We start from the raw sequence: 21104 nt of genomic DNA, 5'->3' as shown, positions 1-21104 counted from the left end.
AAACAGCTCCCACCTGCCTTCGCTCAGCCCCCATGCTGTGCCTCCTCCCAGCACCGCCATGCTCTCATCTTCCTGCAGAGAGCAAATGTGGCCGCCCAGGGTCTTCCCCTCCCCACGCCGGCAAAGACAGCACACGCATTTCTTCAGGGTCAAGAGTTTGCTCCTTTAATGTGCAATAAAAAAGGCAACTCTCCCACATTCGACAAGAAATCCCACGAGCAGGAGCCCCAGGCTCGGCACCCTCCTCCCTGGCCGCCCCGTAGGATTAGGCAGCGTGTGTGCGGTTTTTTTTTCGGGAGGGTTTTGCTCCCCATGTGCAAAGGAGCTCCCGGCTGCTGCAAAGCTGCTTTTTGGTGTCGGATGAGTCTTGCTTCACCTCTGCGCTCACCAGCTGAACAAGCTACCCCAGCAACGGCACATTCTCCCCGGTGTAACAGTGCCTAAAGCCTCCAGCTTTAGGGAGCACAGCTCTCTGCCCCCAGCACACGGGGAGCCGCTAGCGCTGGCTGCTCAGAGGCGCCGGGATCCTCCCCACACCACAGCAGGACACGGTGGAAGGCATCAGCGGAAGCAGCAAGAGGGAGGCGGGATGGTATCAGGGAAAGAGGGGAGGAAAGGATGAGAAGAGGGGAATTAAATTAACTGCAGAGTTTGCTGAAGGAACACCCCACCCCAGGGCAGGCAGCCCTTTCGGCCCGCAGGCTGGGCACCACTCACAGCTCGAGCCCTGCGTGCAGCCAAGGGCTTTGGGGGCTGGCTGCTGTGGAACGGAAACGTGGGGGCTTGGGTCGGGCTCTGGATAAACTGACGGGGGAGAAGAGGAAGGGTTGTGAGTGGGGAGGTGTTGCATACCACAAGCACTTGTGCAAGAGAGGCTAGAGCAAGAGGGCCCCGCTACCATTAGTGTTTTTGCTCTGCCACCTGTAACGTCGCACGCCCTTGCTGCTTTCCAGTCTAACAGCGGCAGGCAGCGGGCCGGGGACCCGCTCTGTTGGGAGGCTAGGAAAGAAGCAGGCACGATTTCAGCAGCAGGCTGCAGCCTCTCCTGTTTCCTGGGCAAGATCTCTGACTGCCTCCCTGGAGAGGAGGGTGGGGAGCTGCTTCCGCTTTGCCCACCTCGTACCAAAACCAAAGCCCACACCTTCCACGTTCTCGAGCAGCTTTGAAAAGCCCCTTCACAAGCCTATTGTGCGACGTCCCTAAACACAACAATGGTTATCTGGAATCTGAAAGCAGCTTTAAGATAAAAACAACTCAAAAAAAAAAAAAAAAAAAAAAAGAAAACAGGAAGAGAGTGGAGGAAGGGGACAGAGTCCTTCCCCTGCTGGCCCCTGGTCGGAGGCGAGCGAAACAGCACACACAGCCTCTTGCTCCACAGCACACCAGTCAGTAGCATTCACAAGGCAAACATAGCGTCATCTTCCTTCGCTTGCTTCCGATGATGGCTGGCAGCAGGAGGGGAGACGGACGTGCCTGCCGAAGAGCTGGACAAAGTGGGGAGCCGGTCCGCAACTTTTGCTCGCTCTTCCAGGAACTTGTCAAACTCTGGGACAAGAGCAGAGCATCAGCAAGGAGAGAGGCTTGTGGAAAAGCCCAAGTGCTGCCAGCTGGAGAAGGGGGTTGGCTGGTGACTCTTACCTTCACTGGTGACACCTTTTGCATCCTCGGACTCCCCCTAGGGAAGGAGAAGGGCATGGTTAGAGGCAAGGCAGGCAAAGGTACCTCCACAGGTGTGATTCTCTATCTGCATGGAGGGAAATAAGACAGTGCTTCCCCTCTTCAGCAGTACAGACGTGTTTAAGTGGCCCCGAGCCCCAGCTCATTAGCTGTGCCTCCCAAAAGGCTTTTTATACTGTTACAATACCCCAGGCCGTGTGTCCTCGCCTTTTCCTCCCCTGCTCCCTCCAAGCAGCCTGTGCCACACATGCAGCAGTGCTGGTGCCCTTGAGCACTGCCTAAGATCCAGCCCCACAGACAGCTCTGACAGGACTGCTGCCTCCAGGACAGCAGCCCCTCGCTTACCACGTCAGTGGAGAGCCACTTTTCGATGTCTTCCATGAAATTGGCTTGGGGAACCGGCACCTGGGACAGAAGGGAAAAGAGGAATGAGGCCAAGAGAAGAGAGGGTGTTCTTAAAACCCACTCTGCAAAAGGGAAGCCCAAATCAAAATCTAACCCTCTTGCCCCACCGTTCCGTCAGTTCAGGCCTTTCCAAAGGCGACTTGCAAATGCAAAGCTCTCCCAGCTACCAACGGCTCACCTGCTTCCTCTGCCCCATCCACACCCAGGCACGCGTAGCTTCTAGGATGTGTGCCATTAAAAGCATCTGGGGTTTGGTAGTTGGCTTTGGGGTTTAGTACAGGATGAGGCTTTCCATTCCGGTAAGGACCCACTAGGTGGAAGCTGGCTGCTTGTTTTAGGCAGCCAGAGGAGATGCTTTTCTCCACATCACCTCCCTTCCACAGAGCAGTGATGGTCTGATGTCAAAGTCTGTGGTGCTGAAGATAATGAATGTGCCAGGATTGGTACCACGCTGAGGGGAAAATACACCTGCCAAGAAGTGATTCCCTGGCAAGATCATGAAGCACAGCAGAATCTGACATCACACCAAACTATAGAAATGGATCCATCAAAGACAACGCCCTCTGCAATTAAAGTAAGCTTGACTTCCAGTAGGGAAGAAGCTAGCACAGAAGACTTTATATCCATGCGCAATTTAAGCAGCAGAGACAACTTTCTAATGGACAGAGATATCCTTGAAGGAAACCAAGACCAAATCAAAACCCCAGATCCTTTCCTCCAGTCACAAGCTCCTGAACAAAGCTGAGCAAAGCTGAGCCCTTGCTAGAGGTTTTACAAGCAGAAATGCCAGAGGGTATCTGTAGGAGCTTTTTTTCTTAGTCTATATAGTATCTACAGCTCTCTCAGAAGATAGCGAGGCCAAGAAGAAGAGCAACCCCTTCTCACCAACGACAGGCAGACTTCCCCAAACCAGGTAGCAAGTTCAGATAGTTACCACAGCTGGCAGAGGGGTGAGCAGGGATGGAAGAGGATGTGTAATCTCGAGGAAGTTTCAAAGCAAAGTGGCTCTGTCTACCCAAAGAGGAACTCTTTGGAGTAGAAGTGCATTCAAGCCAGCTGGACAGCTTGTGGGGAAACTTCCAAGAGCAGACATCAGTCTAGGCAGTGCCCATTTCAGGAAGGCAGGCTCACAGACTTCAGACCTGGGTGTGTCAAAACCTCAGCATGCCTGAGGTGGTGCAGTGCAGGAATTCCTGCTGCCGACAGACAAAATTCAACAGCTTGGAGGCTTGAGCTCTTTAGCTACAAGAGAAGTCCTCCAGCAGGATAAAAGCCAAAATAAGTTTTATTCTAAGTGGGCAGGAGAGGCTGCAGAGGGAATGAACAGCAGCAGCCTTCCCCATATTACTCTTGATTAGTGCCCTTGCTCCTGGGACACCCGGCCCGTAACAGGGCATCCTTTAGCTCACAGAGCAGCACAGCACATGCTCTTTGGGCCTCCAGGCTGCCGGGACTTTTCCCTACAATTACGTATGCTTGAGGGAAGACTGACACTCTGCCTGCTTCCTTCCCGACCCTGGTCTCCAGGGCAGGGCTGTGCCATGTCACTTTGCAGTCTCCTGATGTCTGCTGTGCATCCTCATGTGCCGTGCCAGTGGCACCTCTGTCTAGTTCAGCAGCCCCAGCCTCCTTTCTCCCTGCTGGCGCCCCACAGTCTCACCATTCCTTGCCGCACCATCCAGTTAGTCAGCTGGGCTCCATCACTGGAGGCACCAAACTCCCCCTGGTCGAGAGAGAGTCTGCACTGAACACTGCTCTTGCAGAGGGTGGGGGAGAGGGGAGGCAGTGGGTTTAGGGGGGGGGGAAAGAACACGCTGTTAATGGTGGCCCACTTCTCTGACTGCAGAGAGGAGGCAAACAGACTTGGAAACCCGCTGAAGTAGAATAAAACCTATTTCCAAGTGGAAATTTCCTTGCAGATGTAAGGAGGCTATCCTGTTACCAACTGAGGCAAGTCCAGACTCTCCACAGTTCCCCACCTCTGAGGTTTAAAACATGAGGTAGAGAGCCCAGGGAGTGAATGCAGGTTGGTGGAGACAAGGAGTTATCATCAGTCATGTTAAATGCTTGTTTTTTTTTCCAAACCGACTGCACATTTATTGCGCTGGTGAGCAAGGAGGACACAACCACTCCTGAGGATGTACTAAAGGCTCTGTGGCCACTTACCGCTCCCGTGTTCTGCTGTCGGGCATCCAGGGCACCAGCGAGTCCTTTGGAGGCTTGGGGATCTTCGTACTTTACCCTAAAAGCACAGTTAGATGACAGACAGGTGAATAAAAAGCCCGAGAGTGGAGAGCAGGAACTCCTAAATATATACTCAGGGTTGCTGACTACAGAACATTTCATCTCTTGTCGCTCTGCTACCAAGAGCTTCTAGAAAGGTAGGCAAAAACCCTACTAAAGATGAATGCAGCCCACACAAAGCAAAATAAACTGCTCACTGCAACATCACTGTGGGAAACCAGAGGACAGCCGAGGCACACGACAAGAGGATGACAAGGCATCGTCCGAAAACAACCATCCAACAGACTAAAACACAATCGTACAGAGCTAGGTGCATCGAACATGGCACTCATCTTCTCTGGGGTTGACGACAGAGATAACTAACACAGACTGACCAGCAGAGTGCTACAGGAAGGATTTGAGCACTGAAGCCCCTGTGTACCCGTATACCTTCACAGGCACAGCTGAGAACCACAACTTTAACCAAGACCACTCAAGAACTGGTGGTGGCAAAGTCTCGCAGATGTATGCCACATAGGAGGTTAGGCTGGATGATTAGAATAGCCTGGCGTTGCTTCAGGGTCTTCAAACACCTCATTACAGCAACTTCTTTCCACACAGAGACACGTCCCACCCCTCATCTCCCTTATTCCATTTCTGTGTCCCCGCTACGCAGCTACCGCACACACTAACGCCACACGTCACCATCTGATCCACGCAGGCTGGAAAAAACAGTCCTTCCATGCTGGGAGCACGAAGCCTGTCCCAGAAGCTCTCCACAGGTCTCCCCTCCAGCTGCTCCCAGGCCCCTCCTTGCAGCCGTAGCAGCCCATCACGTGGATCCGTTCTTGTTGAGGGCCAGGGGCTTGGGCCAGCGACGCTCAAACTTCTCGAAAAAGTGCTCATCTGTGAAGGGGCCGCTGTGGACGATGGCATCAAGGATGAAGTACAGCGCTGCTATCATGCCACTGATGAGAAAGAACGGCAGGAAAGGCTTGAGGTGTTTCAAGCACTGCTTCGCAGAGATGCTCATGAAGCATGGGGAGTCAGGAACACACCCCAGCTGCAAGAACGTCTTGTCCGGGAGCAGCAGGGAAACGGGTCGGTTCAGAGGGAGGGGGACACTGACAGCAGGGGCTGGTGAGTGAAATGGGAAACCCGAGCCAGTGAGAGCAGAGGCTACCTGGCAGGGGTGCAAATGTGGGCAGATGGAAGGCAGAGAGGCATAAATAGAAGACGCCTCATTACAGCAAAGATCACAAGTCTCAGTGTGTTAAGGATTGCACCATGCCGGGGAGGATACGATTCCACCCCTGCCCAGCTCTCCCTCGGCCACCAGCACCGAGCACATACCAGAAGCTCAGATTTCAGCCCCAAACTGGAGGCTGTTGGCACCTGTGTTTTGCCCTGGACTGCCTCTACCCCGAGGCAGCACACCCACCGTGTGCTGGGAGCTCCCTGCATGTAGCCATCTACCCAGGGGTTCCCAGCCCTGAGTGAAGTGGTTTAGGGCTAAGAGTGGTGGGATTCGTGTTCAGCAAACAGGCTGAGCCCAAACCAGCTGTCTGGGTGTCTAAGCACGGCTTCCCAACAGGCTGACGTGCTCCTAGCCCAGCAGTGTGGTGAGGGAGGAGCAAGGCCAGCCCGGCTTGTGGAGGCAGAGCAGGAGGAGCTCAGTGTTTGGACACGATGACCAGGAATAAATCAAGTTGTGTGCTGCCCGTGGGCTGCTAGAAGCAATCTGAGACAAGGGAATGAAAGGAGGCATCCTGATGAGGTCTGAACTTGCCACTGTACAACTGCAGAGGAAGGCACTCCAGGGGTGGAGATCAAGAGCACAAGCCTTGGAGGGCTGGAGGGAGCCCTGTGCCTGTGGACTCTGCTGCTTGGTAACCTGTGGAGAACAGGGGGTGATTCTGACAGGTGAAAGAGATTCAGTGAGCCAAAAGGATCCAGTCAGCACAGCTCTTGTTGGCTCCTCCCAGAATAAGGACTCAGGAATCCACTCTTTGCAGAAGAGAAAAGCCCTCTTCAGTCCAGATGGGACAACACCCAACTCTTGCTGCTTTCCGTAAGGAAGTCTCAAACATCAGTCTCATTTACCAACAGGGAAACTGAGGCACAGAGCAGTGCCCTGTCTTGCAAGCCACAGTGGATTGTGTATTTCCTGCACTCCAGTTCAACAGTCAGCCCATCAGGCTCCATTGTTATTCAGTGACAACCGAGTTCAACATCTCCCCAGTCAGGGCACGGAGCAACTCCTGAGTTCACAGACAGAGAAGGAAACTCAGCCAGTCCCACTCCACACCTTCACCTCCCAACACTGAGCATCCCAGCACACGCAGCCCCTCTGTTTAGCAGTGAGGGACACGCACAAACACAGACCACTTCCTTTTCCATGTGCCCAAGACACTGTGAGGGGGAGACGATGTTAGCAGGGGAACTACTGAGGTCATCCTACAAACACTGCATGGGAAGAGCACGGTTCTGTCACATCCGACTGCCCCCTAGGAACTGCTGCTTGCTGAATTCACAGCCCCCGTTTCCCCGCACGCTCCCCACTTACAAGAAGGCAAGAACAGAAGAGGTGCTACACTCACTCTCTGCGCTGCTCAGCCAGCGAGCTGCCCCGGGTCATGGCAAACATGTCGAACTCTTCTTCCAGCTTGCCGGAGGTGTTGAGGGACTGCAGCCCTGCACTCACGCTGCTTGAGCCCAGGTCTGCGGGAGACAGAGGAGGGTGAGCAGGCAGGACAGAGCAGTGAATGGAGGGCCGTGTGCTTGGAGTACTAAGTGGAAAGTCAGCATCAGAACAGGCTGAACAGCTCTAGGCCCACTCATCAACCCTGCCCCTCAGCAGCAGAACAGCGTATGCACGCGTTCGGTGTTGTGAGTGAAGTGCCAGACTCAGTTTCTTCTTCACCTGCTCTGCAGGATATTTTTAGCTCAGTCTGGCAACAACGGCATCGATTTACTGCACTGATTCTGAAGGCCAGATGTTCCTTACCATTTAAGACAACACTGGGAATTGCTCCATAACCTGTGGAAGAGAATAACCTGTGCTTCTGGGCAAGCACTTCTGAGACTCTGAGACAGACAAGTGGATTTCTATTACTTAAGTGTCACCTGAAAAACCCTGGCTTGAGAAATATCTCCACTGGCTTGTTTGTCAATACAGTCCTCCTGATTTTCTGTAGCTGCACCCAAGCTCTACTGAATGTGCTCACAGCCAGTGAGAGAGCTTCAGGCACCACTATGTGGGCTGTTGGTATGTCCTGAAGACCATCAGGACTCTTTAGGCTTTCTGACAACCTGTCAAGACCTGGGTCCTGAGCCCAAGATGCTCACGGCTGCCTTTGCAGTACAGCTCAGCAGCTTTTTTCCTCCCAGACACCACACAGCAAGAGGCAACTGTACTGCTGCTAGGGATAGGAGGGGGAGCATCTTTTTTCTTTTCCCTCCTGGAAAGCCCAGACCTCAGCCACAGCCTAATGCTGAGGTCCTCCTTAAGCCATGACCACCTCGTGCACAACCTGAGGCTGTGGATGCTGAGACATGCTTGTGTCCCTTGGCACATACACAGGTTTCTTCATGAGTTTATTAGTTGACAATATACCCTATTTCTCTAGGTTACTTTATAAACGTAGCTAAATTATTTTAGAAGGTGATTCAAGGGTATTAAAGGGTTCTCAGGAGAAAGACTGAGGGGAGTACTACATGGCAACTCACTCATTCCAGCCAGCTGGGAGGAAAGGTTGTTGGTGACTTCAGGTTGTTTCGCCGCAGGAGCACTGGGTCCCAGGTCAATCAAGCTGTTCTGGGCCTCGGTTGGTGCCTTTGGAGAAAAAATGGAAGATAGTGAAGACTTTGTGAGGTTTGGACACCTTGACCCCCTAGTTCTAGTTCTTTAACACTGGAAAGTCCTTCTGTAGCCCATCAAAAGATACCAGCTGGATAAACCTCTCCTTGGAAGAACGGGGGCAGTGATGGGAGAACTGGCTGGGAATAGTGTCCCAGGGCAGAATTGGATGTCTGTAGGTTGGGTGCTGCTCAGACAACAGGGCAGTGCTGACACAGCGAGGTTCATTTGGGAACTGGTCCTCTCCATGCTCAGCAGCCAGAAAACACATCTACAACCGGTCTGTCCTTATTGTTTGGGTGAGGGGAAGGGGCCCACTGCCAGGGAGGGAGAGGCTAGCACTGGGAACTGGACTGTCCTGCACACCAGCGTGGTCTGGTGCAGCTGAGCAGGAAGAACAAAGCCTGCAGCTTTCAAGTGGGGCAGACTGGATCCCTTTCCAACTCAGCAGGACACAGCAGGTGCTGCAGGATGCAAACTGAGCTGTACTGAAGGCAAAAACTCAGTTACCTTAACAGGCTGTCCAGTCCGAAGACGCTCAAACCTGGAAGAAAAATAACAGGGTGTGACAGGATGAATTACAAGAGTGTGTGCTTGTTCACCCTCAACCCAACAGATTTCTCAGTAAGGCCTGGCATAGTTTGCACCTTCCTACATACTTGGAAAGGGGGAGCATGGTTCAGGGCTCAGTTCTCCCCCCTGGACAGAAGACACCACAACGGAGCCCACAGAGTTCACGTCTCCAAAGGTGTGGTGTGAGGAAGCTTCCTGTGATACTCCAAAGCTAATTCTAATCAAAATGGTTCAAACCTAGCTCTCCTTCACACAGACAAAAGGGACCAAATTCTCCAGATTTTACCCCAGCAGAAGAGATAAGTTTGGTGAAATGGAGGACAAAAAAGGGTGCAAATTCCACCTGGGCAAGTCCTTTCTGTGTCTGCCTGCCTCAGAGCTAGAAAGCCATCTCTTTCCATGCAGTTTCCTCCTTCTTCTGGGTTGGGTTTACATACCATCAACAACACAGTGTCTCAGAAGGGGCAGGAATAAGTCAGGAAGAAGTATGAATTGGCTCTTTTTTCAAAGATGGGTGGTACAGGCTGACACCTTAAGCATTACATCCATGGGCAGATCAAAAGGGTGGAATAAAAGGCTATCAGAAGGCAGGCAACTCTTGTGGAAGACCAGGGCAGAGAAGGGAGATGGGTACCTTTCATGGCGTAGAAACACATTGTTGAGGTTGTCGTTGATGAGGAGTAGCTCCTCGGTGAGCTGCTCATGGAGGACGCGGGGAATCAGTTCCAGCACACGCTGCTGCATGGCTCTGCACGTACGATTCAGCTCCTGCTCACAGCAAGGCAAAGTTACCACAAAGGTCAAACTGAGGCTGAGCACTCGCGGATTTGGAAGTGTGACTGGGACAGACAGACCCCAGAGCCTGCTGGAGCCTATCAGCAAGCGTAGAGAGGGAACAGATACTGATATGAGATTTAAACTGAATATGAGCTTTACAGTTACTGGTCTGCTCTCTCCTCACAATTGCATGCCTCTTGTTTAACACATCATTTAGAAAAATAGGCCCTCAGGGATTACAGGTCCTTATGTGGGACAACTCCAAGCTCAACAGTGCAACTTCCCTTGGCCATTTAAACTCCACCTCCCCTGTGACTCCCTTATCCCATCACACCCCGATGAGCCCCACACTAAACTGTCCACTTCGGTTGCTCCCCATGCCTGTCACGAGTAATTCCTCAGCCCCTCCAGTCACTCCTAAATTGAGCTCCACGTGCCAGCCCTCTGCCCAGCAGCACTGCCTTCTGTTCCTTACCTGCAGCAGCTCCAGGTCAGAATTCTCAGCCTGGGATGGCACCAACTCTGTCAGCATCTCCGACATGACCTTCACGTTCCCGTTCACCACTTCCAGCTCGCTGCGCAGCTTCCCGACCTGCAGAAGGGAGGGGAAGCGTTAACTGCTCAGCCTAAAAGGCTAGGGGGATAGATAAGGTAGCTCTGAATGGCAGCACACAGCGTGTGCGTGTTCACAGAGCCAAAGGGAACGGCCACTGGAGAACTCATTTGTCACTGCTTAGTTTGGCTCCTGGGAGCTCCCAGCCGAAGGAAGCCCCATTACTCACCATCAAATTCATTTGCTGCTAAAAGATGCCAGGCTCTCACCGGGGACCTTTGCCACTACGCCTAACCTTGAATTTCAACAGCCAGCACAGGATGCTGTTATGATTCAGTCTTTCCCCTGCCAGCGGCTCCTGTGTGGCAGCCACTCCAATCATTTCATTTCTGAAGCAGCGGAAGAGGGGAAGAAATGAATTCCCATCCAAAAGGTGAGCCTGGGCTAAGTGTGCAGTTGAAGCTCTTTCTCTCTGGTTTCAGAGGCTACTAATGAGCCCCTCGAGAGCAGTCTCTAGCTTCTGTTCTGTGCGGGGATGCGAGCTACCAACAGCTGGAGGATTAGTGCTGAACCTGCTGTCATATGAAGACAGGGCGAGGAAAAAGAAAACAGGATGGGGAAACAACTGAGAAAGCCCTGGCCTTTGCAAGCCACAAAACCAGATAGAGTTGATTTACATAAAGTCAGCAGTGAGGCAAGATAAACAAAGATGATAAGGAGGCACACACTGAGCAAGCTTACACTGCGCTGCACTGCTCTGCAAAGACCTCGCTCGAAGCCTGTGTGTCTCAGTTCCCCTCTTCCCTGCAGCCAAAGGATCCTCCCTATGCCTGCTGGCAGCCCCGTCTTAGGGAAGTAAAACCACTCTGTGATTGTGGTGCCCCAGCTCATCACTATGACCACGAAGAAGCTCTGATGAGCCCTAGAGGGATGATGTTTTAGAACAACTCCTTAAGGACAGAGGCTGGGGAAGGACCAGGGCAGCAGTTCCAAAAGAGCATTGGTGAAATCAGCCCCCGGGTGGAGGCACGGTCAGCAGCACCACGGGGTCTGTGTGCAACTCACCTGCTCTGGTGTGGGTGTGATGGGCGCCTCGCTGGACGTCTCTCTGCTAGCGGGCAGGGTGACAGGGTGGAGGATGGACTCGATCTGCTGCGGGGAGTTGACCACAGGTGAGTTCTGTCCGGACTGGGAGTTGGAGCTGTACACAGTCTGCGGACAGAGGTGGGAGAAGTGGCAGAAAGAAGATGTTAGACATTCCCAGGTAGTGCAATTATGAAAGAAACGTTGATGTCTGCACACCATCTGCTTTCAACAGCTCTTCTAGCTTCTCTGCCTCACCTCCCCCACATATCCTGCCCTGTAGCTGTAGCCGCTTTGCCCACCACAGCCTTGCAAAGAGGCTTTCCTGCAGCTTCTCCCTCCTCATTTCCTCTAAACGCGACCTAAAGCTGCTGCAGTCCCCTCATAGCTCCAGAAAAGTATCAGCCCAGCTTCCTTCTCCTCAGCAATGCTCCCATACCCTCCGCGGTGTGTGGATGGGTGACAGCATGTCCAGGTCGGTCATGGGGAACTCCAGGCCTTTCCGCCTAAGGTCTTCATAGACAGCCACGACACCAGTCAAATCCGGAGAGCTGCGGAAAGCGTCCGCCCAGGACTGGGGAAAGGGAGACAACGCAGCCCATCGTCATTTGACAGTGCACAAACACCTAAAGGCAAACACACTCTCTCTGAACCGGTGCAGATGCTCTCACTCTTCTCGGCTCACCTGGATGAGGGTCAGCACCTTGTCGTGCACTATGGCAGGCGGATTGTTCTTCGGCAGGATTGTTCTCACCAGGACGCTTTCCACAAAGTCCTGGCTGGCCACAAGGACATGGAAGCGATGGCCACAGTTTTTGACGCACGTCTCCAAGACCTTTGAAGGCAAAGAAGCATTAGCTGCAGCTTTCTCTGCCTGCATGGGTTGGCCTTGCTGTCTTTGGGTACCCGTGTCTTTGCAGTCAAGGACTCAGCTTTACAGCAGGACATCACAAAGCTAAGAAAGACCTGATCACTCACCGTCAAAGCCAGCATAACTTCATGGAAATTCTTATTCCCTACAATTCTCTTCTTTATGGCTCGGAAGGCATCTTTGGGTCTGCAGGAGAAATCAGATGGAGAAAGATTATCAGAAGGTTGATTCTTTCTCACCTAGGGAGAAAGAATCGAAGTAAAACAGCCACTGGCATCTAGAATCTCATACTCAGTGGTGATCATTCCCCCACCACGTTTTCAGAGTGGCTTGAAGCAAAGACTGGTAAAGCAGCTTCTGCCTCTGGTTCTGCAACAGAACCTGGGTCCTCCTGGTGAGTGCTGTTGCTGAAACTGGAGGCTTTTGTGTTATTGTCTGCAACAATCCAAGGTGTACAGACAAAACAGAGGGGAGAGTAAATACAAAAATAGAAATGTGCTGTTTGGGGATGGAGCAAAATCCCTGAGCAGAGATGCCAAGAAAGGAACACAAAATCTTGGCATGGGTTAGAAACAGGAAGGAGAGAGAGAGAGATGAAACAACCCCTGTTATGTTTAGAGAGAAGCTTGTTAAACAAAATTTCCCTGGAGGAAAGGAAGCAGGGGAGATGCAGTGGCAAAATCTTGCATATACTGCAGGTAGACAAGAGAGCAGCAGCATAGCAGGGCCTCCTTAACCCCTCTCAGAGTGGTCTGAGCCCACTGTGGTTCTGTGAGAGGGCACAAATGGACTGACGTGCTCCAGCAGATCACGGGAAGAGAGACTGGGCTGGAAGAGCAGCAGTGCTGCAGGGCAAGAGTGAGATGGAAACACTGAGGTAATAAGGAGGGCAGGAGTGGATCGGATCAAGGGGCAGTAAGGCTGTAATGGATGGGCATTAGCAGGAGAATGGGAGAGAGCTCCATGCCAGGAGGGTGCAGCTGTGCTAGCAGCAACCCAAAATTGAAATACTAAGTGGTGACAGCTCAGGACTATTAGCAGAGACAGGCAGATCTGCACCATGGGGATAGCAGGACTGGAAAACGAGGGGCGATAGATCTGTAACTAGAGACATTTGACTTTGTTAACATACAACTGTGAAGCAGAAAATTGGGCTAGCTAATCCTCTATCAGCTTCACTGCGGGGTGGGACAGGAGCGAAACCTACATCATCTACTCTATGTATCACCTTCTTTTCTACATGCTGTTCTTGACATCTCCAGTGTGAGAGGGAGCGGTCCCTCTTGAATTCACTGGCAAATCCCCAGGTGCAGAGTTAACATGGCTGGCAGATTTCTGAACATCCCACCCCAGGGAGAGGGAGACAAAGGCTCTCCTACCCGTTTTGCGCGTGTCTGAGTGAGTGTATATGGAAATAGCTGAGAACATAACCCCAGCAGGACTCGCACTGTCAGGGGACTGAATAGCAGCCTGAGATTTTCCTCTCTCCACAGTCACTGCTCTGGAGATTTCTGCATTCCCAGAGGACAGAGAGGGATACGAAGGAGGAATAAACCAGAGTAAAAATATTGGAAATGTGCCTTTGGGAGATGGGAGGCAGCCTGGCTTGGATCTAGGTTTCTCTGGGGACTCTGAAGGCCTGTTTGAATGGCTCCCTGTGCTCACAAGGATTACAGGGAGCCATCTAACAGCTGCTCTTGACAGCTTTGCTGTGTCTCTGGATCTCCCAGCAGAGTCTCATCTAAGGGAGTGTTGGGCAGCCTGGCTTATTACCTACACCACTGTAGCCTAGGGATGTAGTGTTACAGGGAGTGTGCTGGGACCTGCTGCTGGAGGAGAACCCTTGCCAGCTCCCTTACCCTTCTTCAGTCTCGTTAATGATGTCGCAGATCTCCATGTTGAGAGCCCAGTCCTCGTTCCGCAGGGACCCATCGGTAGCTCTCTCTGGAAGACAGAAACCAAGACAGGACAAGGCTAAGAGTGGCCCTGGGACTCTCACGGCTGCTGTTCCGCTGTCACTGCACCCCAGAGCCCGGCCTCCTTCTCCCTGCCTTCCACCACCAAATATAATCAGGTGAATCAGGCAGCAAAGTCCGAGCCACCAAATGCTTCCCACTAGGTGTCACCACCACAAAGCACATCGCTGGCTGCAGTTGGGACAGGCATTCGCTCAACTTTGCCCACAGCACGCATGCTATCAGACATGGACCGCCCGATCCCTGCTGCGTACACACAAAGGGAGAGGGGCTGAGCAGAAAATGCATGACTTCAGCTCCACAGACTGGAGAAATGGAGGCTTATTTGCTTTGCTGCTGCACGGCCAGGAAAAGAAACCACGAGCTTGGCCTGCTCACACCGCCACGGATCGAATGTCAGCGGCGTCGCTTTTGGTTGCATCAAGTTAATGAGACCAATGAATCAGCCCCGTTGCTTACACACATAAAGCGCCTATCACCACATCGATACGGCGTTTCACACGGGTCACCTTGCTTTCACATGGGTTCTACGAAAATAAACAAGCAAACATAAACAACCCAGATGGGACCTTCCCGTCTTTAACATTTGCTTCTTTCCCCTGAACTTCTGGCCTCTGGGGAATACAAGCAGAAGAGGACTGCAGGCTGAAGCCGAAGCAATATGGTTTCAGCTTTGACCGTGTCCCCTTTAATTAGGAATTCCTCAGTCAGCCTTGATGTTATTCAAGGCAGAGACTTGGGCAACAAGCAGCTATTAGTAGAGAACACCAGTGCCTCCACCCTGTAATCAGCCGTCTCTCGGCCCCAGCCACACGGGCTGACTGATGCCTTTAGGGACACCACCGGCAGCTGGGGGCAAAGAGAGCCCGGCAGCGGGGTGGGCAGGGCCAGGCACTCTCCAAACCACAGGGAAACACTGAGATATAGCACATGGCAAGCAGCGGGGGAGAGCCATCTTTCCAAGCTCTCCCATCCTATAAAATGCCTGGCAGCAGTGGGGCAAGACAAACTAAAGAAGCCAGACCAGTTCAGCACCTACCAGGTGCTCTTCAGGAGACCCAGCGAGACACTTAAAGTGCCTCCCTTTTCAAAACTGCTGTCCCCACACAATCTGGAGGTGACCCTTGCTGCTGCAGGTCCTTTAGCCTTTCAGAGGGAGACTCCTCTGCAGAGCTGCCTCTTCTTGCTTTTGACCCAAATATCCAACAAGCCCTCTGTGGGACTGAAACGAAGTGCCCACTCATGCAGCGGTAATGGGGTGGGGGGACCAGAACATAGGAAAAAGATTTCTAATTCCTGACATGGCAAGCACATCCATCATGTTTTGGGATGTCATGTTTCTGAGGATCAGTCAGAAAGCTGCTCACAGCTCCCTGCAACACAGCCTCTCTTGTACGTGTGTCCTTCCCACAGATTGCACACCACAGCATGAAGCGCCCTGCATGGATCTTATCATAATGCAGACGCCACCTTTTCTGTTGACTGCAGAACCTACTGATTAGACTGTGATTAGGTTGATTACACTGTGGCCACAACCAGATGGAAGAGGGCAAACAAGGCAAGGAGAGTGGCAAGGAGAATTTTCTACCTTTCTGTAAGTCTGCCTACCATCAGAACAGCCCGAAGGCCTCTCGATTCAGGTGAACTTGTGTCACTTTGGTCATTCAGATGAACTTTCTGTCACGCGTGCCACGGAGAAATCCTGGCCTCTGCAGATCTAAGCTTCCTCATTGAAGCACATGAGGTAACATCACACTGAGTGATGTGGTGGAGAATATATGCAGGGCAGTCTACATGGACTACGGCTGTGTGTGTCTGGTGTACCATACAAAACACAGGGGAAGTGTTTTCTGTCAGGGCAAACCTGGGATCAGGACTCCGATGGGTTTGGTGCATGAGGTCTCAAAGCCACACTTTGCTATCGCTCTCCTCTGGCATGCTGAGGGGCACCTCCCGCTCAGGACGCACCTCAGTTTAAACTCCAGCCTCCCCAAAAGTTCCTGTGAACTGCTTGTTGCCTCTGGCAGTGAAACTCGCAAATCAATCGCCTGGTTTTGCTCTGCTGAAAGGAATTCCACATCCATCCTTCACACTCCTGAAGAAAAACACTGCACGCGGAAGGAAAAAAACAAAACTTGGGAACTGGGTCCAGCCTAAAGGAAGGTCCAAGCTACAGAAGAAACCAGGGACGAAATGAAAACAGAATTTAACCTTCAAATCTTTGCTGTTCAAAAACCTCCCCAACCCCCCTCATCCTCTTTTTTTTGCCCTACATGAGTGTGAACAGACTGCAAACGCACTTCCCTGTGCTCGGTGCTACTCTGCAACCCGCTCCCCTGCCCTCTTTTTCCTTCCAAATGTGCTCCTCCTGCCAAGGCTGGGGAGCAGGTTTGCTTTCCAGAAAGGAATGCAAACAAACCGTGTGTGCTCCCTCACCTGGCCGGCCTGTACGGGAAAGTGGGGATTCCTCAGGGGTGACACACAGCCCCACAGCCACCCCACAGCGGTGCTGTGATCCCGCCACCCTCACCTCCCTTCTGACAGCGGTCGGCAAAGAGCTGCAGGAGAGCAGCTGCCCTAAATGCAGTCAGAAAATACGGAGGTGGAAGAGCAGAATGAGGGCATATGGAAAACAGGAACGCGACCACACGACATCTCCAAGGACAAAGCACTTGAATTTACCAGCAGAGATTAAGGCCTGGCCTATCTGGCCTTGGGAGGGCTGGAGCTAATGCCCTCTAAATCCTCCTCACTTCTAAGCACTAAGAGGCTGCCCAAGCCTAGTATACGCTGGAGGTTTCCCTGAAAATCCTGAACTTTACCCTTTTGCTAAAGCCTGCGGAAGGGAAGGAAACAAAGTCTACTCATTAGCAACATGAAGGATCAGGACGGCGGGCCCTGTTTCACGAGCTGTAATTTGCACATGAGCCGTCTGCCCCTCAGGAAATCTGAGCCCGGGGATGCCGACAAGTCCCTAAAAACAGCGAGGACAGGAGGCAGGGAATGGCTGCCCGCCCAGCACTGCCTGGCAGGGCTTATCAGGCAGCTTCTGCGTGTGGCGAGCTGATCCCGACCTGCTGCAGGGTATGCCTGTGAGGGAGGTTATCGGCGGTGTATCAATGTTGTCTTCTTCAAAGCCCGACACCAGCTGGCTGTGGACCACGCTGCGTGCAAGAAGCCCTCCATGGGCCCGCCTCAAAGCCATGTTGTTTTGGCAGCCAGGCTGGCTTCCCGGGTGTGACAGCACCAGGGTTTGTCTGCTTGCAGCGTGCTGCCTCGCTAATTGCTCGCCTCAACCCCGAGCCGCTGAGGGCTGTGGTACGGGGTCAAAGCGAAGCAAAGCGATGGCTCTTTCTTCCCGGCATCTGATGCACTCCTGCTGACTGTGATTAAGTCATAAAAGCTATCTGGAGCCGTGAGATAAGAAACTATTCTGAACTCGGCGTAACTGGTACACCGGAGCTGTACCTTGCTTTGTGCCACGGATGAAGTTCGTGGCTTTGTTCCTGTACAAGCCTCCTGCCTCTTCCCTCGTGGCAGGGAGAGCCCAGTGCCAGGCTGGCAATCCCACCCATTCCCGGGACAGATACTAAGCCGGCTCCACCTCCCCTTGCTCTCCTTCAAAGGTCTGAAGCATCCCTAACCAGCCAAGCACCATTCAGAAACCTTTCACAGAATCATTTAGGTTGGAAAAGACCTCTGAGATCATCCAGTCCACACATTAACCTAGCACTGCCAAGTTCACCATTAAGACATGTCCCTAAGCTCTACAACTACATGATTTTTGAAGACCTCCAGGGATGGTGACTCAACCACTTCCCTGGGCAGCCTGCTCCAATGCTTCACAACCCGTTTGGTGAAGAAATTTTTCCTAATATCCAACCTAAACTTCCCCTAGAGCAACTTAAGGCCATATCCTCTGGCATGCTCCTCTGCAGCTTGTCAGAGACCAGTGCCCTGCTCCAAGTCAGGCCCTTAACCAGGATGCCTTCAGCACTCTGTCCTAATGGCTTAAAATTCCTTGGCAAAGCATCAGGCACTTTCTCACCAATTTCAATAGGTGTTTGAGGGCACCCACATTTTATTGCACAAGACAGCATAGGTTCAGCAGAAAGTAACGCAACAGTCCTTTCTCCCAACCTCCCTTCAATCTGTATCAATGAATTGGCCCAATTCAGCATCCTGGCCTAAATAGGCATCCAGCACAGTTGCCTTGCTAAGCCTCATGCTTTCACTTTCCACAAGGAAACTTTAGCACCAGCTCAGCTGGGATTCCACCATTCAGCCCTGCTGTATTTCTCCAAAGACGCAGGAGACAACTTGCTCACAGAAGGGTGCAGGGACATCCGCAAGCTGGGACCCAAATGGCTGTGGGGATTGTTCTGGCACAGTGTTTTATCTGCTCCTCTCCCTCACCCATGAGCACAGGCAATGTGCTTTCACCTGCTGCCTCTTTCCAGTCTCAGCTTTCCCTGGTTTTCATGCTTAACCCACTCCCCAAAGAGCAAAAACTCCTCTCCATCTCTGTATTACACCTTCACTTCTCTCCCTTGCCTGGCTTCACTCACTAAAATAACCTCTCTCTGTCCCTTTCAGTACTGCTATAATTACTAGCTATTCTAGGCTTCAGGGTTCAGGAGAGAGCACTGGTGGTTTCCTCTCCATTCTCTCACTCCACCTTGTTACTACTAGAGCACCTCCTTGAAATTAGATTTTCCATTTTTTATTTAGCTCCATTTACCTCATTTCCATTTTTCTTTTAGCTCCTAGATAGAGGCCAAGTGGGTTACCCTTTCAAGGGTAAAATCCAAACTACAATGCTTCAGCACTCTGGAAGTTTCTCCATTGGTCAGAAATATTTTATTTCAATTAAATGTCTGTATTCATCTTACTTAGGAAGAGACGTTGTGGCCTGAAAATAGGGCAAAGGCAAATTCCATGACTATATCTCAAGACTGGGAGTAAGAAGGTGTAAACTTACTCCTCTGCAACTGACTCATAATCACAGAGATTATCTGAGTATCCATTTTGATTATTTGAATATCCATTTCCCTGACAGCAAAATAAGTGGGATTTCCTACATTCTCTCTAATGAAGGAATTTGAAAACATCACTGCAATGTGCCACAGAGGGTTTTTTATTTTTATTTATTTATATTTTTTATTCTATAGCCGTCATCTAACGCTGTTTTAGACTTTATAAGCTGTGTCAGACACATATGACTTTGCCCAAGTAATTTACCATGATGTCGTATCAGCTTTCTGCAGACAGCCTGCAGCAGCAGCACTGTGTAGGTTTGGTGCTCAGACTCACGGGTTCACTATGCAGCTGCCACAGACCTACTAAATAACTTGATTAAGTCATGTTCACGTCTCAAATTAGATAGAGAAGATAGCATTTATCCACATCCCCAGGATGTTAGGCGATATTCAAAAGGAGAAAACATTCATATTTACAGCCATCAGCCCTTTTTAGTCCTCCACACCCCAGTTGCTTTCTCGTACGCTGCAAGTCCTCCACCCCACTGGACTCCAATAACCCCAATCGACGCCAGTCATTAGGATTTCTCTACTGTCACACCTCTGATACAGAGGACTCCAAACTCCTGTTTGACAACACTCTTGAAATACTTTCTTCCTCTTCTTTGCTGTCGGTTTGTTGCTTGAAAATCCCTTAAAGAGAAGTAAAGCCTAGTGAGGAAACCACTCACAATCTGACTACTATAGCGATCAGAAGATCTGGAGGGCATGTAGTAACCCGTAACACCAAAAGATGACTTCAGTTTGGCTGTACCCAAACATAACAACGTATCTGATACGCTGGCTGGAGGAATCAAAGAGAGTCATTCTGTACAGGGCAGGAGAAGGCTTCCCTTGGAAAGTGTGATGAAACGTGTGACTGTCATCTGGGCAGGCATTACAGATCATTTAGAGCTTTTTCTTACTGAAAACCTTCCCTGGTGTCGGTTTGGTCAGTGAGAGCCTCTGAAATAGGCAGCACTTAAAAAAAAAAAGCGTTTCCTAAAGCAGCTGCTTTGCTGCTCCCTACCCGCCCCATGCACAGCACCCGTGTGAGTGCGATGAATCAGGGGCTTCATGGCGGAATGGAACAAAGGTCTACACAAGGGACGGAAAGCAAGAGCGGGCATTTGCATAAACGCACAAACGGCCATTATATGGGACGGAGACATCCCGTATCAAAAACATCACTGCGGGCACAACCTGGAGGCACTTAGGATGACACAACACGGGAAGAGAGGCTTCTTTATTGTAAGCATTTTTAGAACCACATCTGTTTCCAGACCAGCGTGGCTGTTTGTGGCCTTATTCTTTCTCTCAGACCTCGTGGTGGGAAGCTCAAGGCTGGTGGCCTCCCTTGGGGCTCGCCCTGTGGGGAGACCCACGGCGCCCACCGGCCGTGCCACAAGATGGCCGCGCCAAGCCCTCCACAGCCCCCAGCCACGTAATGGCCACCCCCTCGGGCAGGGCACGGGGGGTCTTCCCGCCCAGGCGCTGATTGGCCGCTGCGGCTGGAGCCCAGCCAATCAGCAGCCCCCCTGCCAACGAAGACCCCCGGCGAGGTGCAGGCGGGAATGGCCGCGAGCCAATCACGGAGCTGTGCACCGCGGGGGGGGGCGTGGCTCGGACCCCCGTCCCCTTTAAGCGCGGAAACTTCGCTTCGCCACCTCGAGACCCCTGCGCGCCGCGATTGGCCGCCGCCAGCGCCTCCTCGGGCCGCGCGCTCCCCATTGGCTCAGAACGCCTGCCAGTCAGAGCCGAGCACCCCTCCCATAGGCCGGCAGCGCGGGGGGGGGCGGGGGCAGCCGCTTCCCGGTGGAAAGAGGGGTCCTGCGGCGGGCGGGCGGGCTTCAGACCGGGGGTGGGCGGCGAGGCGGAAGGTTGGGGGGGGGAGACGCGCGCGGGGCGGCGCGGCGCGGGGGGGGGGCGCGGGTCTCACCGATGCGCTGCCCGACGGGGGAGCTGAAGGGGTTCCCCAGCAGAAAGTCCATCGCCGCCGCGGTCAGCTGACTGCAGCGCTCACGTGACCGCCGCGCCGGGCCGGGCCCCGCCGTGACGCCGCCCCCCCCCCCAAACACCTCCCTCCCTG

At 52.4% G+C, this 21104-nt stretch overlaps 1 protein-coding gene across 2 annotated transcripts; it reads right to left on the bottom strand.

The window, feature by feature from the left end:
- Window positions 1–138: 138 nt before the first annotated feature.
- TOM1 (target of myb1 membrane trafficking protein) lies at window positions 139–21053 on the bottom strand. 2 transcript variants are annotated; one of them, XM_084532575.1, is made up of 16 exons: window positions 20955–21053; window positions 13881–13965; window positions 12129–12207; window positions 11836–11985; window positions 11590–11724; window positions 11133–11279; window positions 9990–10106; window positions 9372–9505; window positions 8675–8708; window positions 8035–8140; window positions 6906–7026; window positions 4249–4324; window positions 3743–3805; window positions 2023–2082; window positions 1639–1675; window positions 1372–1545 (listed from the first exon to the last, which is right to left on the bottom strand). In XM_084532575.1, the coding sequence occupies exons 1-16, from the start codon at window positions 21004–21006 to the stop codon at window positions 1397–1399; spliced, it is 1545 nt and encodes a 514-aa protein (XP_084388701.1). In that variant the 5' UTR covers window positions 21007–21053; the 3' UTR covers window positions 1372–1396. The 2 variants fall into 2 exon arrangements, with proteins under 2 accessions (XP_084388702.1, XP_084388701.1); XM_084532576.1 differs by lacking the exon at window positions 3743–3805 and having other exon boundaries at window positions 139–1545.
- Window positions 21054–21104: the final 51 nt, after the last annotated feature.

This window comes from Aythya ferina (genome assembly GCF_964211825.1).
Source record: "Aythya ferina genome assembly, chromosome: 1".
Classification (NCBI taxonomy): Eukaryota; Metazoa; Chordata; class Aves; order Anseriformes; family Anatidae; genus Aythya; species Aythya ferina.
The sequence above is the reverse complement of the archived record's forward strand: the minus strand, read 5'-3'. Positions and strand labels throughout refer to the sequence as shown.

What these genes read in the sequence shown, in the direction of transcription:
- TOM1 (XM_084532575.1), bottom strand. Translation starts at nt 21,006, where the DNA reads ATGGACTTTCTGCTGGGGAACCCCTTCAGCTCCCCCGTCGGGCAGCGC. An exon ending in CCATCCACACACCGCGGAGG is followed by an intron (nt 11,280 to 11,589) that starts GTATGGGAGCAT and finishes CTCTGTCCGCAG; the next exon opens with ACTGTGTACAGCTCCAACTC. An exon ending in GACAGCAGAACACGGGAGCG is followed by an intron (nt 3,806 to 4,248) that starts GTAAGTGGCCAC and finishes TCTCTCGACCAG; the next exon opens with GGGGAGTTTGGTGCCTCCAG.